Source organism: Salmo salar, chromosome 15 (assembly GCF_965601325.2).
Source record: "Salmo salar chromosome 15, fSalSal1, whole genome shotgun sequence".
NCBI classification, from domain to species: domain Eukaryota; kingdom Metazoa; phylum Chordata; class Actinopteri; order Salmoniformes; family Salmonidae; genus Salmo; species Salmo salar.
Window position 1 is genome coordinate 89,359,523 of NC_138305.1, and position 13,152 is coordinate 89,372,674.

The window sequence follows — 13,152 nt, forward strand, 5'->3', positions numbered from 1 at the left end:
TACAACCCACACGGGTGGCTCAGGTAGTGCAGCTCATCCAGGATGGCACATCAATGCGAGCTGTGGCAAGAAGGTTTGCTGTGTCTGTCAGCGTAGTGTCCAGAGCATGGAGGCGCTACCAGGAGACAGGCCAGTACATCAGGAGACGTGGAGGAGGCCGTAGGAGGGCAACAACCCAGCAGCAGGACCGCTACCTCCGCCTTTGTGCAAGGAGAAGCACTGCCAGAGCCCTGCAAAATGACCTCCAGCAGGCCACAAATGTGCATGTGTCTGCTCAAACGGTCAGAAACAGACTCCATGAGGGTGGTATGAGGGCCCGACGTCCACAGGTGGGGGTTGTGCTTACAGCCCAACACCGTGCAGGACGTTTGGCATTTGCCAGAGAACACCAAGATTGGCAAATTCGTCACTGGGCGCCCTGTGCTCTTCACACATGAAATCAGGTTCACACTGAGCACGTGACAGAGTCTGGAGACGCCGTGGAGAATGTTCTGCTGCCTGCAACATCCTCCAGCATGACCGGTTTGGCGGTGGGTCAGTCATGGTGTTGGGTGGCATTTCTTTGGGGGGCCGCACAGCCCTCCATGTGCTCGCCAGAGGTAGCCTGACTGCCATTAGGTACCAAGATGAGATCCTCAGACCCCTTGTGAGACCATATGCTGGTGCGGTTGGCCCTGGGTTCCTCCTAATGCAAGACAATGCTAGACCTCATGTGGCTGGAGTGTGTCAGCAGTTCCTGCAAGAGGAAGGCATTGATGCTATGGACTGGCCCGCCCGTTCCCCAGACCTGAATCCAATTGAGCACATCTGGGACATCATGTCTCGCTCCATCCACCAACGCCACGTTGCACCACAGACTGTCCAGGAGTTGGCGGATGCTTTAGTCCAGGTCTGGGAGGAGAGGAGATCCCTCAGGAGACCATCTGCCACCTCATCAGGAGCATGCCCAGGCGTTGTAGGGAGGTCATACAGGCACGTGGAGGCCACACACACTACTGAGCCTCATTTTGAGTTGTTTTAAGGACATTACATCAAAGTTGGATCAGCCTGTAGTGTGGTTTTCCACTTTAATTTTGAGTGTGACTCCAAATCCAGACCTCCATGGGTTGATAAATTGGATTTCCATTGATTATTTTTGTGTGATTTTGTTGTCAGCACATTCAACCATGTAAAGAAAAAAGTATTTAATAAGATTATTTCTTTCATTCAGATCTAGGATGTGTTGTTTAAGTGTTCCCTTTATTTTTTTGAGCAGTATATTATTAGGTTGCATGGGCATGTGGTAATTTTATCAAACATTTTTAATAACTGAATCTAGAGAGAAAAAGCTTTTTTTAAAAATTGGTTATCTTCTATTTTTCTGGTTAGGGTCATCTTTGTATTTACTGGTTAATGGTAGAGCCAAGTATCATAGTGGGGAATGTATCTCCATTGCAAGAGTGCTAAAGCAAATGTGGTCCCATTCTACCTTGACTGCTGCAGACTTGTATTCTGTAGGGGAGAGTGGGGTAAGTTGAGCCAAAATGTTAGTTGAACCACCCCTTGTTTCTAAGAAACCATACATGAAATAAATCGTGTCACCAAATGTTTAGGAAGAGAACACTTTTTCCATGTAGTTTCTTCCTTCACAGACTCCAGGAAATTATGACAAGTAATTTAGGTTAAAAAAAAGATTTTTCACAAAGGCAAATTCATTTGTGTTCTAGGTTTCATGATGCTTGTACAGTATCTAAACTAAAGTAGATCGTTTTAAGATTTTATACATCAGTTGGGGTCTCTACAATATAAGGTCCTAAAGCTAGCATGAAAGTGCATCCTTGTAGCGGTGTGGACTAATTTAGTCAAAATTGTATAAAAGCCCCTTAGATATTTATTTAGTCTCCTTTAAGTTTAATTAGATCTACAATGACATTTTATTGATCTACCCGTATTTTCATTTAGAAATTCTGGTAAACTCTGTTTTCTTTCATGTGTTCTACCAATTATTATTGAATTAGTCACCATGGCAACCACTTGTTAGTATAAAAACGAAACTTATTTCTCAGTTTGGTTGGCTGTCGTGGAGATCAGACAATTTCCATTTTCAGGGATATTTGTCAGTTTTTGACCAAATAGCACATGTATGCTCTATTTCATCATTAAACTCCTAGACTGGGCTTCTGTGTCTGTCATCACTCTTTTACCAGAGTGCAGTCCAGTATCCGTTTACTCCTAGTGGCCTATCCACACATTAGCACCAGACTCTGTTTTAAAAATGTTTACCTTGGGGTAAGTTGAGCCAATGGCCACCATACCCCATACAAATTACACTGAACAAAAATATAAACGCAACATGTAAAGTGTTAGTCCCTTGTTTCATGAGCTGAAATAAAAGATCCCAGAAATGTTCCATGCCCACAAAAAGCTTATTTCTCTCATTGTATTTAGATCCCTGTTAGTGAGCGTTTCTCCTTTGCCAAGATAATCCAGGTGTGGCATATCAAGAAGCTGATTAAAAAGTTTGATCATTACGCAGGTGCACCTTGCGCTGGGGACAATGAAAGGCCACTCTAAAATATGCACTTTTGTCACACAACACAATGCCACGGATGTTTTGACGAAGCGTGCAATTAGCATGCTGACTGCAGGAATGTCCACCAGAGCTGTTGCCACATAATTGAATGTTCATTTCTCTACCATAAGCTGTCGTTTTAGAGAATTTGGCAGTATGTCCAACCAGCCTTACAGTCACGCAGGGTGAGCGGTTTGCTGATGTCATTGTTATGAACTGAGTGCCACATGCTGGCAGTGGGGATAAGGTATGGGCAGGCGTAAGCTACGGGCAATGAACAAAATTGCATTTTATTGATGGCAATTTGAATGCACAGAGATACTGTGACGAGATCCTGAGGCCCATTGTCGAGCCATTAACCTGCCGCCATCACCTCATGTTTCCACATGACAATGCACGGCCCCATGTCGCAAGGATCTGTACACAATTTCTGGAAGCTGAAAGTGTCCCAGTTCTTCCATGGCCTATATACTCACCAGACATGTCACCCGTTGAGCATGTTTTAACTGTATTTAAATTGCCTTAGTATTGCTGGACCCCAACAAGAGTAGTAGTTGCCTTGGCAATAAAATACAAATACAGAAGGAGGAGTAACTGAGTGCACACTACAGGAGAAAGGTGGAGAATTGGGACGCAGTACATATCCTTCCAAAATGACAGAGCCAACTGTGTCCCATTCAGTAAATGAGGGTGTGCACTGACATGACGAGTCTGATAGTGGTACGAGCCAACAAACAGAGTTCAGTCTGGTGCAAGTGAACTGGGCATGGAACAGACAGACTGGTGCACAGTCTCAGGAGGGATGGTTGTCAGCTGCTAAAATGTGAGTATCATTTACATGTTGTCTTTTCCTTGTGGAACAAATTGAAGGATTTATCACATCTAGTCATAAGCATGCCAAAATTATGATCTTGCTGAACAGCAGTGTAAAAAAGGGCAGTATACCTCCTGTTGCCAAATCTTAGTAAACAATAAATGATTTAATACATTTGATTAGTGTTCATTTAAACTATATTTGTTATTTTAGAACAGGGCCTATTTTAATCTTATGAGATGCATAATTTTTTGTTGACTAAATGTGGGTCAGCAGTGTTTTTCATAGAGCCGTGACTTATTTTACTGGAAGACAGAATTTCTATTTTGGGTGCAGCTGCCATTTCAGCTTGTGGTTCTGTAGGTGTACTTTAGACCAGTATACTGGAAAAGCTGTTTAACACTTTCAATTTTGTCTGTACACTTATACTTTGCATCCCAACTTTAATAGGAAACTACTGTTCTTGTTGGCGGTGTAATTTTCATAATATTGTTTTCATTATTAAAGATTTGAGATGTTAAGTATTTATAGACAAGCCTGGCAAAAATAGTAAAGCTTTATAAAGCCATGGGTTGTAACTGATGGCAATTCTGTTACCATTCAGATGTGCCACTCTGTGACTGTTGTTGTGATCACTTACCATTTCTGCTGGCTACTCAGCATCCAGAGCATCTCAATATGTCCTGGACAGTGGTCAGCCCCATTGTGTTCACCTACAGAGTGATCCAATGCCACAACCTGCTGGATGATGGGAACGACCCACTGCTGTGTGGTCGTATGGAGGACCAGGAGGAGCTCAAGGCCATCAGAAGCAACACCAAGCGCATCAACGGCTTCATTGTCATTGATGAGACAGTCAATCAGCTCTATGGCTCCCAGGTCACCAGGTACTTTGATGCCAGAAAGGAGAACAGGTCCATTAAATGTTCTCTATAGGATCCTCCTACTGCCCACTACAGAGGAGAACAGGTCCATTAAATATTCTCTATAGGATCCTCCCACTGCCCACTACAGAGGAGAACAGGTCCATTAAATGTTCTCTATAGGATCCTCCCACTGCCCACTAATCAAACCAAATCAAATGTATTTATATAGCCCTTCTTACATCAGCTGATATCTCAAAGTGCTGTACAGAAACCCAGCCTAAAACCCCAAACAGCAAGCAATGCAGGTGTAGAAGCACGGTGGCTAGGAAAAACTCCCTAGAAAGGCCAAAACCTAGGAAGAAACCTGGAGAGGAACCAGGCTATGAGGGGTGGCCAGTCCTCTTCTGGCTGTGCCGGGTGGAGATTATAACAGCACATGGCCTAGATGTTCAAATGTTCATAAATGACCAGCATGGTCAAATAATAATAATCATAGTAGTTGTCGAGGGTGCAACAAGTCAGTAACACAAGAGTAAGTGTCAGTTGGCTTTTTCATAGCCGATCTTTGAGAGTATCTCTACCGCTCCTGCTGTCTCTAGAGAGTTGAAAACAGCGGGTCTGGGACAGGTAGCACGTCCGGTGAATAGGTCAGGGTTCCAGCAGGTCTGGGACAGCAGGTCTGGGACAGGTAGCACGTCCAGTGAACAGGTCAGGGTTCCATAGCTGCAGGCAGAACAGTTGGAACTGGAGCAGCAGCACGGCCAGGTGAACTGGGGACAGCAAGGAGTCATCAAGCCAGGTAGTCCTGAGGCATGGTCCTAGGGCTCAGGTCCTCCGAGAGAGAGAGAGAAAGAGAGAATTAGAGAGAGCATATTTAAATTCACACAGGACACCGGAAAAGACAAGAGAAATACTCCAGATGTGACAGACTGACCCTAGCCCCCCGACACATAAACTACTGCAGCATAAATACTGGAGGCTGAGACAGGAGGGGTCAGGAGACACTATGGCCCCATCCGATGAAACCCCCGGACAGGGCCAAACAGGTAGGATATAACCCCACCCACTTTGCCAAAGCACAGCCTCCACACCACTGGAGGGATATCTCCAACCACCAACATACCATCCCGGGACAAGGCCGAGTATAGCCCACAAAGATCTCCGCCACGGCACAGCCCAAGGGGGGCGCCAATCCAGACAGGAAGACCACGTCAGTGACTCAACCCACTCAAGTGACGCACCCCTCCCAGGGACGGCATGGAAGAACACCAGTAAGCCAGTGACTCAGCCCCCGTAATAGGGGTAGAGGCAGAGAATCCCAGTGGAAAGAGGGGAAACCGGCCAGGCAGAGACAGCAAAGGCGGTTCGTTGCTCCAGCCTTTCCGTTCACCTTCACACCCCTGGGCCAGACTACAGAGGAGAACAGGTCCATTAAATATTCTCTATAGGATCCTCCCACTGCCCACTACAGAGGACAACAAGTCCATGGAGCACATGACCAGGATTCTGGAGGAGGTCCACAAGTTTGGCATAGACAGGCGCTCTGAGCCCCTCATTGCTATTGGAGCAGGGGTGTGTCTGGATGTGGTGGGCCTAGCTGTTTCTTTCTACCGGAGACTAACCCCTTATATCCGTGTCCCGACCACCCTGCTCTTCTACATTGATGCCAGTGTGGGGGCTAAAACTGGAGTCAACTTTGTCAATGGAAAGAACAAGCTGGGGAGTTACACCCCCCCCCCCCCCCCCCGGTCGCAACGTTTTTAGACTGGACTGTTCCTCGCCGGCAGGTTTCTATTGGGATGGCGGGATGGCAGAAATGTTAAAGGTACTCATCACAATATGTATGTGGGTTGAATATGTGTCAGCATTACAAACTGAGCATATCATCTTTCTAAAATGACTGAACACTGTTCTGTGCATTTCGAGACCTATCTGGACAACGGGACAAGCGTCCCTTAACAGCAAGATATGGTTGTATTTGTCTGCTCTCTATTACATGTCTATTACACTCTTTACTAATCACCATTACTAATGAACAAACACTTTTTACAAGCCTAAACCACCCCATTGATAGTGTCTTACTTACATTGTGTTTCCAAACTCTGTATGGAGCTAATAAATCAGCTATGGCCATCATCCTTTGTGTTCTAGATGGCCCTGATGATACACAGGGGCCTGTTTGAACTTCTGGAGACTGAAGGTGGGGACCTGCTGGACTCCAGCTTCCAGTCCTGTGACCAGAAGACCAGTGGCTGCTGTGACCTGGAGGATGCTGCCACTACATCCCCACGGATTGCCATAGAAACCATGCTAGATGAGTTGACTCTGGACAGACTGGTGGACTTTGGCCACCTAGTCAGCCCTGAGCTAAGAATGGTAAAACGTTTATCACTGAGTTAATATGGAAGGGATATGAAAGGATGGAGAAAACGGCATCAGGGAAGGTGTGAATGCTCAGATATATTTTTGACAAGTGAAGAGACAATTTGGCAAATATGCATGCAGTATAACTTGACCTTCTTTGCAGAAAGTGCTGACTGTGCTGCTCCACGGGGAGGCGTGAACATCGACATGTCCTTCATGGTGTACGTGGCCCACCAGAAAGGGCTCCAGACAGAAGAGGAGAAGGCCCGGATCAGCCACTGCATGATGGAGCTGGAGCTGCCTGTGTGGCACCAGGACTGCACTCTGGTTCTGGTGCAGAAGTCTCTGAGTGAACGTCTGAAACACTCTGCAGGGTCCCTGAGGATGCCTCTTCACACAGGACTGTGCTGTGCAGGTCTGGACATCTTTCCTTTAAAGGGGAAAGATATGTACCCATTGATAATTGAAGAATATAACTTATAAATGCCTCATGAGCTAAGTTCAACTGTCTTACCCCATCAGAACCCAAAATATAAGCTTGTTTTATTCGTATTTTTGTAAACAAAGTAAATGTAAACAAACAGCCTCAAAACATGGTTATATCAATAATTGTAATGTCATCGATGGTCTGTCCTTGCAACAATAGCTCCCTCTATGAATTTGAGTGGTTACATTTCTCCCACCCCATCCCTCAGCTTTTTACCAAAATAAGGGTGGGGAGGCCACTTTGTTATTGTCTCAACTGCTGATTGACGCTTTAAGAACACCATCGAACTGCCTTTTTAAATCAGACATTCTAGACATTCCATACAGTATGAGATTTGGAATTTCCAAAACAAGTAAATGTATCTGATGGGGATGTGTGAAACTCAATCCTCTGAAGTGTTCCTACTTTTGTCACAGAATAGCTAGCTTTTCACGTGGCCCGATTGGTAAGACGCTTCGGGAGGACAGTCAAGTGTGCTAGCAAGACAGAGGTCCTGGGTTCGAGCCTCTGTGTGAGCTGAATCAGTAGGAATTGGTACTCACTAACCAAGCAATGTGACATCCGTTACAGATGGTGCCGTGACCTGGATCTGCAGTTGCGCTCAGCTCAACACTGGGGTCACTGTGGAGTAAGTTTGAGGGGTGAATGTAGCACATGGGGATGTGTGAAACTCACTCTTCGGTCTGAAGTGTCCCCACTTGTGTCACCGAATAACTCGCTTTCCCTGTGCCACGACTGGTAATACGCTTCACGAGGGCAGTTACATGTCCTAGCAAGGCAGAGGTCCTGTGTTTGAGTGAATTAAGAGGAAGTGGTTCTCGCTAAGCAAGCAATGTTACAGTGCGTCCGCTACACAAGCACATTTACTGTACAGTCTCATCTCTACCGAAATCTTCCATGACATCAGTGATGATATTCTGTGACAGACTTTCAAGAGCAGCTGTGATTACCTTTAATATTGATCAGCTTTAATATTTCAGATAGATTGTAGCTTCCATCAATGTAATTGTCTGCATCATTTCCAATCTCCCAAATATTATTTTGTAACTATATATACAGTTGAAGTCAGAAGTTCACATACACTTAGGTTGGAGTCATTAAAACTAGTTTTTCAACCACTCCAAAAATGTATTGGCAAGTTGGTTAGGACATCTACTTTACATTTTAGTCATTTAGCAGACGCTCTTATCCAGAGCGACTTACAGTAGTGAATGCATACATTTCATTTAAAAAAATGTATCCGTACTGGTCCCCCATGGGAATCGAACCCACAACCCTGGCGTTGCAAACACCATGCTCTACCAACTGAGCCACACGGGACCTTTATGCATGACACAAGTAATTTTTCCAACAATTGTTTACAGACAGATTAATTCACTGTAGCAGTGGGTCAGAAGTTTACATACACTAAATTGACTGTGCCTTTAAACAGCTTGGAAAAGGATGTCATGGCGTTAGAAGCTTCTGTTAGGCTAATTTACATAATTTGAGTGAATTGGAGGTGTACCTGTGGATGTATTTCAAGGCCTACCTTCAAACTCAGCGCCTCTTCGCTTGACATCATGGGAAAATCAAAAGAAATCTGCCAAGACCTCAGAAAACATTGTAGACCTCCACAAGTCTGGTTCATCCTTGGGAGCAATTTCCAAACGCCTGAAGGTACCACGTTCATCTGTACAAACAATAGTACGCAAGAATAAACACCATGGGTCCACGCAGCTGTCATACCGCTCAGGAAGGAGATGCGTTCTGTCTCCTAGAGAAGAACGTACTTTGGTGCGAAATGTGAAAATCAATCCCAGAACAACAGCAAAGGACCTTGTGAGATGCTGGAGGAAACGGTACAAAAGTATCTATATCCACAGTAAAACGAGTCCTATATCGACATAACCTGAAAGTCCACTAAGCAAGGAAGAAGACACTGGTCCAAAACCGCCATAAAAAAGCCAGACTATGGTTTGCAATTGCACATGGGGACAAAGATCATACTTTTTGGAGAAATGACCTCTGGTCTGATGAAACAAAAATAGAACTGTTTGGCCATAATGACCATCGTTATGTTTGGAGGAAAAAGGGGGATGCTTGCAAGCCGAAGAACACCATCCCAACCGTAAAGCACGGGGGTGGCAGCATCATGTTGTGGGGGTGCTTTGCTGCAGGAGGGACTGGTGCACTTCACAAAATAGATGGCATCATGAGGCAGGAAAAGGACGTGGATATATTGAAGCAAAATCTCAAGACATCAGTCAGGAAGTTAAAGCTTGGTCGCAAATGGGTCTTCCAAATGGACAATGACCCCAAGCATACTTCCAAAGTTGTGGCAAAACGGCTTAAGGACAACAAAGTCAAGGTATTGGAGTGGCCATCACAAAGCCCTGACCTCAATCCTATTGAAAATTATGTGGACAGAACTGAAAAAGTGTGTGCGAACAAGGAGTCCTACAAACCTGACTCAGTTACACCAGCTCTGTCAGGAGGAATGGGCCAAAATTCACCCAACTTATTGTGGGAAGCTTGTGGAAGGCTACCTGAAACGTTTGACCCAAGTTCAACAATTTAAAGGCAATGCTACCAAATACTAATCGAGTGTATGTAAACTTCTGACCCACTGGGAATGTGATGAAAGAAATAAAAGCTGAAATAAATCATTCTTTCGACCTATTATTCTGACATTTCACATTCTTAAAATAAAGTGGTGATCCTAACTGACCTAAGACAGGGAATTTTTACCATGATTAAATGTCAGGAATTGTGAAAAACTGAGTTTAAATGTATTTGATTAAGGTATATGTAAACTTCCGACTTCAACTGTGTGTGTGTGTGTGTGTGTGATATATACACTAGGCAATTAGCAAGACACCCCCAATAAAGGAGTGGTTCTGCAGGTGGGGACCACAGACCACTTCTCAGTTCATATGCTTCCTGGCTGATGTTTTGGTCACTTTTGAATGCTGGCGGTGCTTTCACTCTAGTGGTAGCATGAGACGGAGTCTACAACCCACACAAGTGGCTCAGGTAGTGCAGCTCATCCAGGATGGCACATCAATGCGAGCTGTGGCAAGAAGGTTTGCTGTGTCTGTCAGCGTAGTGTCCAGAGCATGGAGGCGCTACCAGGAGACAGGCCAGTACATCAGGAGACGTGGAGGAGGCCGTAGGAGGGCAACAACCCAGCAGCAGGACCGCTACCTCCACCTTTGTGCAAGGAGGAGCAGGAGAAGCACTGCCAGAGCCCTGCAAAATGACCTCCAGCAGGCCACAAATGTGCATGTGTCTGCTCAAACGGTCAGAAACAGACTCCATGAGGGTGGTATGAGGGCCCGACGTCCACAGGTGGGGGTTGTGCTTACAGCCCAACACCGTGCAGGATGTTTGGCATTTGCCAGAGAACACCAAGATTGGCAAATTCGCCACTGGTGCCCTGTGCTCTTCACAGATGAAAGCAGGTTCACACTGAGCACGTGACAGACGTGACAGAGTCTGGAGACGCCGTGGAGAACGTTCTGCTGCCTGCAACATCCTCCAGCATGAACGGTTTGTCGGTGGGTCAGTCATGGTGTGGGGTGGCATTTTTTGGGGGGGCCGCACAGCCCTCAATGTGCTCGCCAGAGGTAGCCTGACTGCCATTAGGTACCGAGATGAGATCCTCAGACCCCTTGTGAGACCATATGCTGGTGCGGTTGGCCCTGGGTTCCTCCTAATGCAAGACAATGCTAGACCTCATGTGGCTGGAGTGTGTCAGCAGTTCCTGCAAGAGGAAGGCATTGATGCTATGGACTGGCCCGCCCGTTCCCCAGACCTGAATCCAATTGAGCACATCTGGGACATCATGTCTCGCTCCATCCACCAACGCCACGTTGCACCACAGACTGTCCAGGAGTTGGCGGATGCTTTAGTCCAGGTCTGGGAGGAGAGGAGATCCCTCAGGAGACCATCTGCCACCTCATCAGGAGCATGCCCAGGCGTTGTAGGGAGGTCATACAGGCACGTGGAGGCCACACACACTACTGAGCCTCAATTTAACTTGTTTTAAGGACATTACATCAAAGTTGGATCAGCCTGTCGTGTGGTTTTCCACTTTAATTTTGAGTGTGACTCCAAATCCAGACCTCCATGGGTTGATAAATTGGATTTCCATTGATTATTTTTGTGTGATTTTGTTGTCAGCACATTCAACTATGTAAAGAAAAAAGTATTTAATAAGATTATTTCTTTCATTCAGATCTAGGATGTGTAGTTTAAGTGTTCCCTTTATTTTTTTGAGCAGTGTGTGTATATATATATATATATACACACACCAAAAGTTTGGACACCTACTCATTCAAGGGTTTTTCTTTATTTGTGCTATTTTCTACATTGTACAAATCAAAATATATTTTAGATTCTTGTGGAGTCCAGGTCATCTGATGCATCACTCCATCAATCTCCTTCTTGGTCAAATAGCCCTTACACAGCCTGGAGGTGTGTTGGGTCACTGTCCTGTTGAAAAACAAATGATAGTCCCTCTAAGCGCAAACCAGACGGGATGGCGTGTCGCTGCAGAATGCTGTGGTAGTCATACTGGTGGTAGCCAAGTGTGCCTTGAATTCTAAATAAATCACAGACAGAGTCGCTAGCAAAGCACCCCCAGACCATCACACCTCCTCCTCCATGCTTCACAGTGGGAACCACACATGCGGAGATCATCCGTTCACCTGCTCTGCGTCTCACAAAGACACGGCGGGTGGAACCAAAAATCTCAAATCTGGACTCATCAGACCAAAGGACAGATCTCCACCGGTCTAATGTCCATTGCTCGTGTTTCTTGGCCCGAGCAAGTCTCTTCTTCTTATTGGTGTCTTTTAGTAGTGGTTTCTTTGCAGCAATTCGACCATGAAGACCTGATTCACGCATTCTCCTCTGAACATTTGATTTTGAGATGTGTCTCTGTGAAGCATTTATTTGGGCTGCAATTTCTGAGGCTGGTAACTCTTATTAACTTATTCTCTGCAGCAGAGGTAACTCTGGGTCTTCCTTTCCTGTAGCGGTCCTCATGACAGCCAGTTTCAGTGCTTGATGGTTTTTGTGAATGCACTTGAAGAAATTCTTGAATTGTCTGACCTTCATGTCTTAAAGTAATGATGGACTGTTGTTTCTCTTTGCTTATTTAAACTGTTCTTGCCATAAGATGGACTTGGTCTTTTACCAAATAGAGCTATCTTCTGTATACCATCACTACCTTGTCACAACACAACTGATTGGCTCAAAGACATTAAGATGGAAAGAAATAACACAAATTAACTTTTAACAAAGAACGCCTCTTAATTGAAATGCATTCCAGGTGAATACCTCATGAAGCTGGTTGAGAGAATGCCAAGTGTGTGCAAAGTTGTCTTCAAGGCAAAGGGTGGCTGCTTTGAAGTATCTCAAATATATTTGGATTTGTTTAACATGTTTTTTGGTTACTACATGATTCCATATGTGTTATTTCATAGTTTTGAGGTCTTCACTATTATTCTACAATGTAGAAAATAGTAAAAATAAAGAAAAACCCTTGAATGAGTAGGTGTGTCCAAACTTTTGACTGGTTCTGTATATACAGTGCATTCAAAAGTATTCAGAACCCTTGACTTTTTCCACAATTTGTTACGTTACAGCCTTATTCTGAAATGGATTTAAAAAAATAATCCTCATCAATCTACACACAATACCCCATAATGACAAAGCGAAAACAAGTTTGTAGAAATGTTTTCAAATTTATTAGAAGTAAAAAACTGAAATACCTTATTTACATAAGCTTTCAGAACCTTCACTATGAGACTCCAACTTAATTGGAGTCCACCTGTGGTAAATTAAATTGATTGGACATGATTTGGAAAGGCACACCCCTGTCTATATAAGGTCCCACAGTTGACAGTGCATGTCAGAGCAAAAACCAAGACATGAGATGGAAGGAATTGTCCGTAGAGCTCCGAGACAGGATTGTGTCGAGGCACAGATTTGGGGAAGGGTATCAAATAATGTCTGCAGCATTCAAGGTCCCCAAGAACAAAGTGGCCTCCATCATTCTTAAATGGAAGAAGTGTGGAGCCAC

General features: G+C 44.8%; 1 protein-coding gene across 1 annotated transcript; it reads left to right on the plus strand.

The window, feature by feature from the left end:
- Positions 1-4,043: 4,043 nt before the first annotated feature.
- LOC123727330 (2-epi-5-epi-valiolone synthase) lies at positions 4,044-7,714 on the plus strand. Its single transcript, XM_082961502.1, has 5 exons — positions 4,044-4,252; positions 5,680-5,902; positions 6,383-6,607; positions 6,737-7,010; positions 7,653-7,714. The coding sequence occupies exons 1-5, from the start codon at positions 4,044-4,046 to the stop codon at positions 7,712-7,714; spliced, it is 993 nt and encodes a 330-aa protein (XP_082817628.1).
- Positions 7,715-13,152: the final 5,438 nt, after the last annotated feature.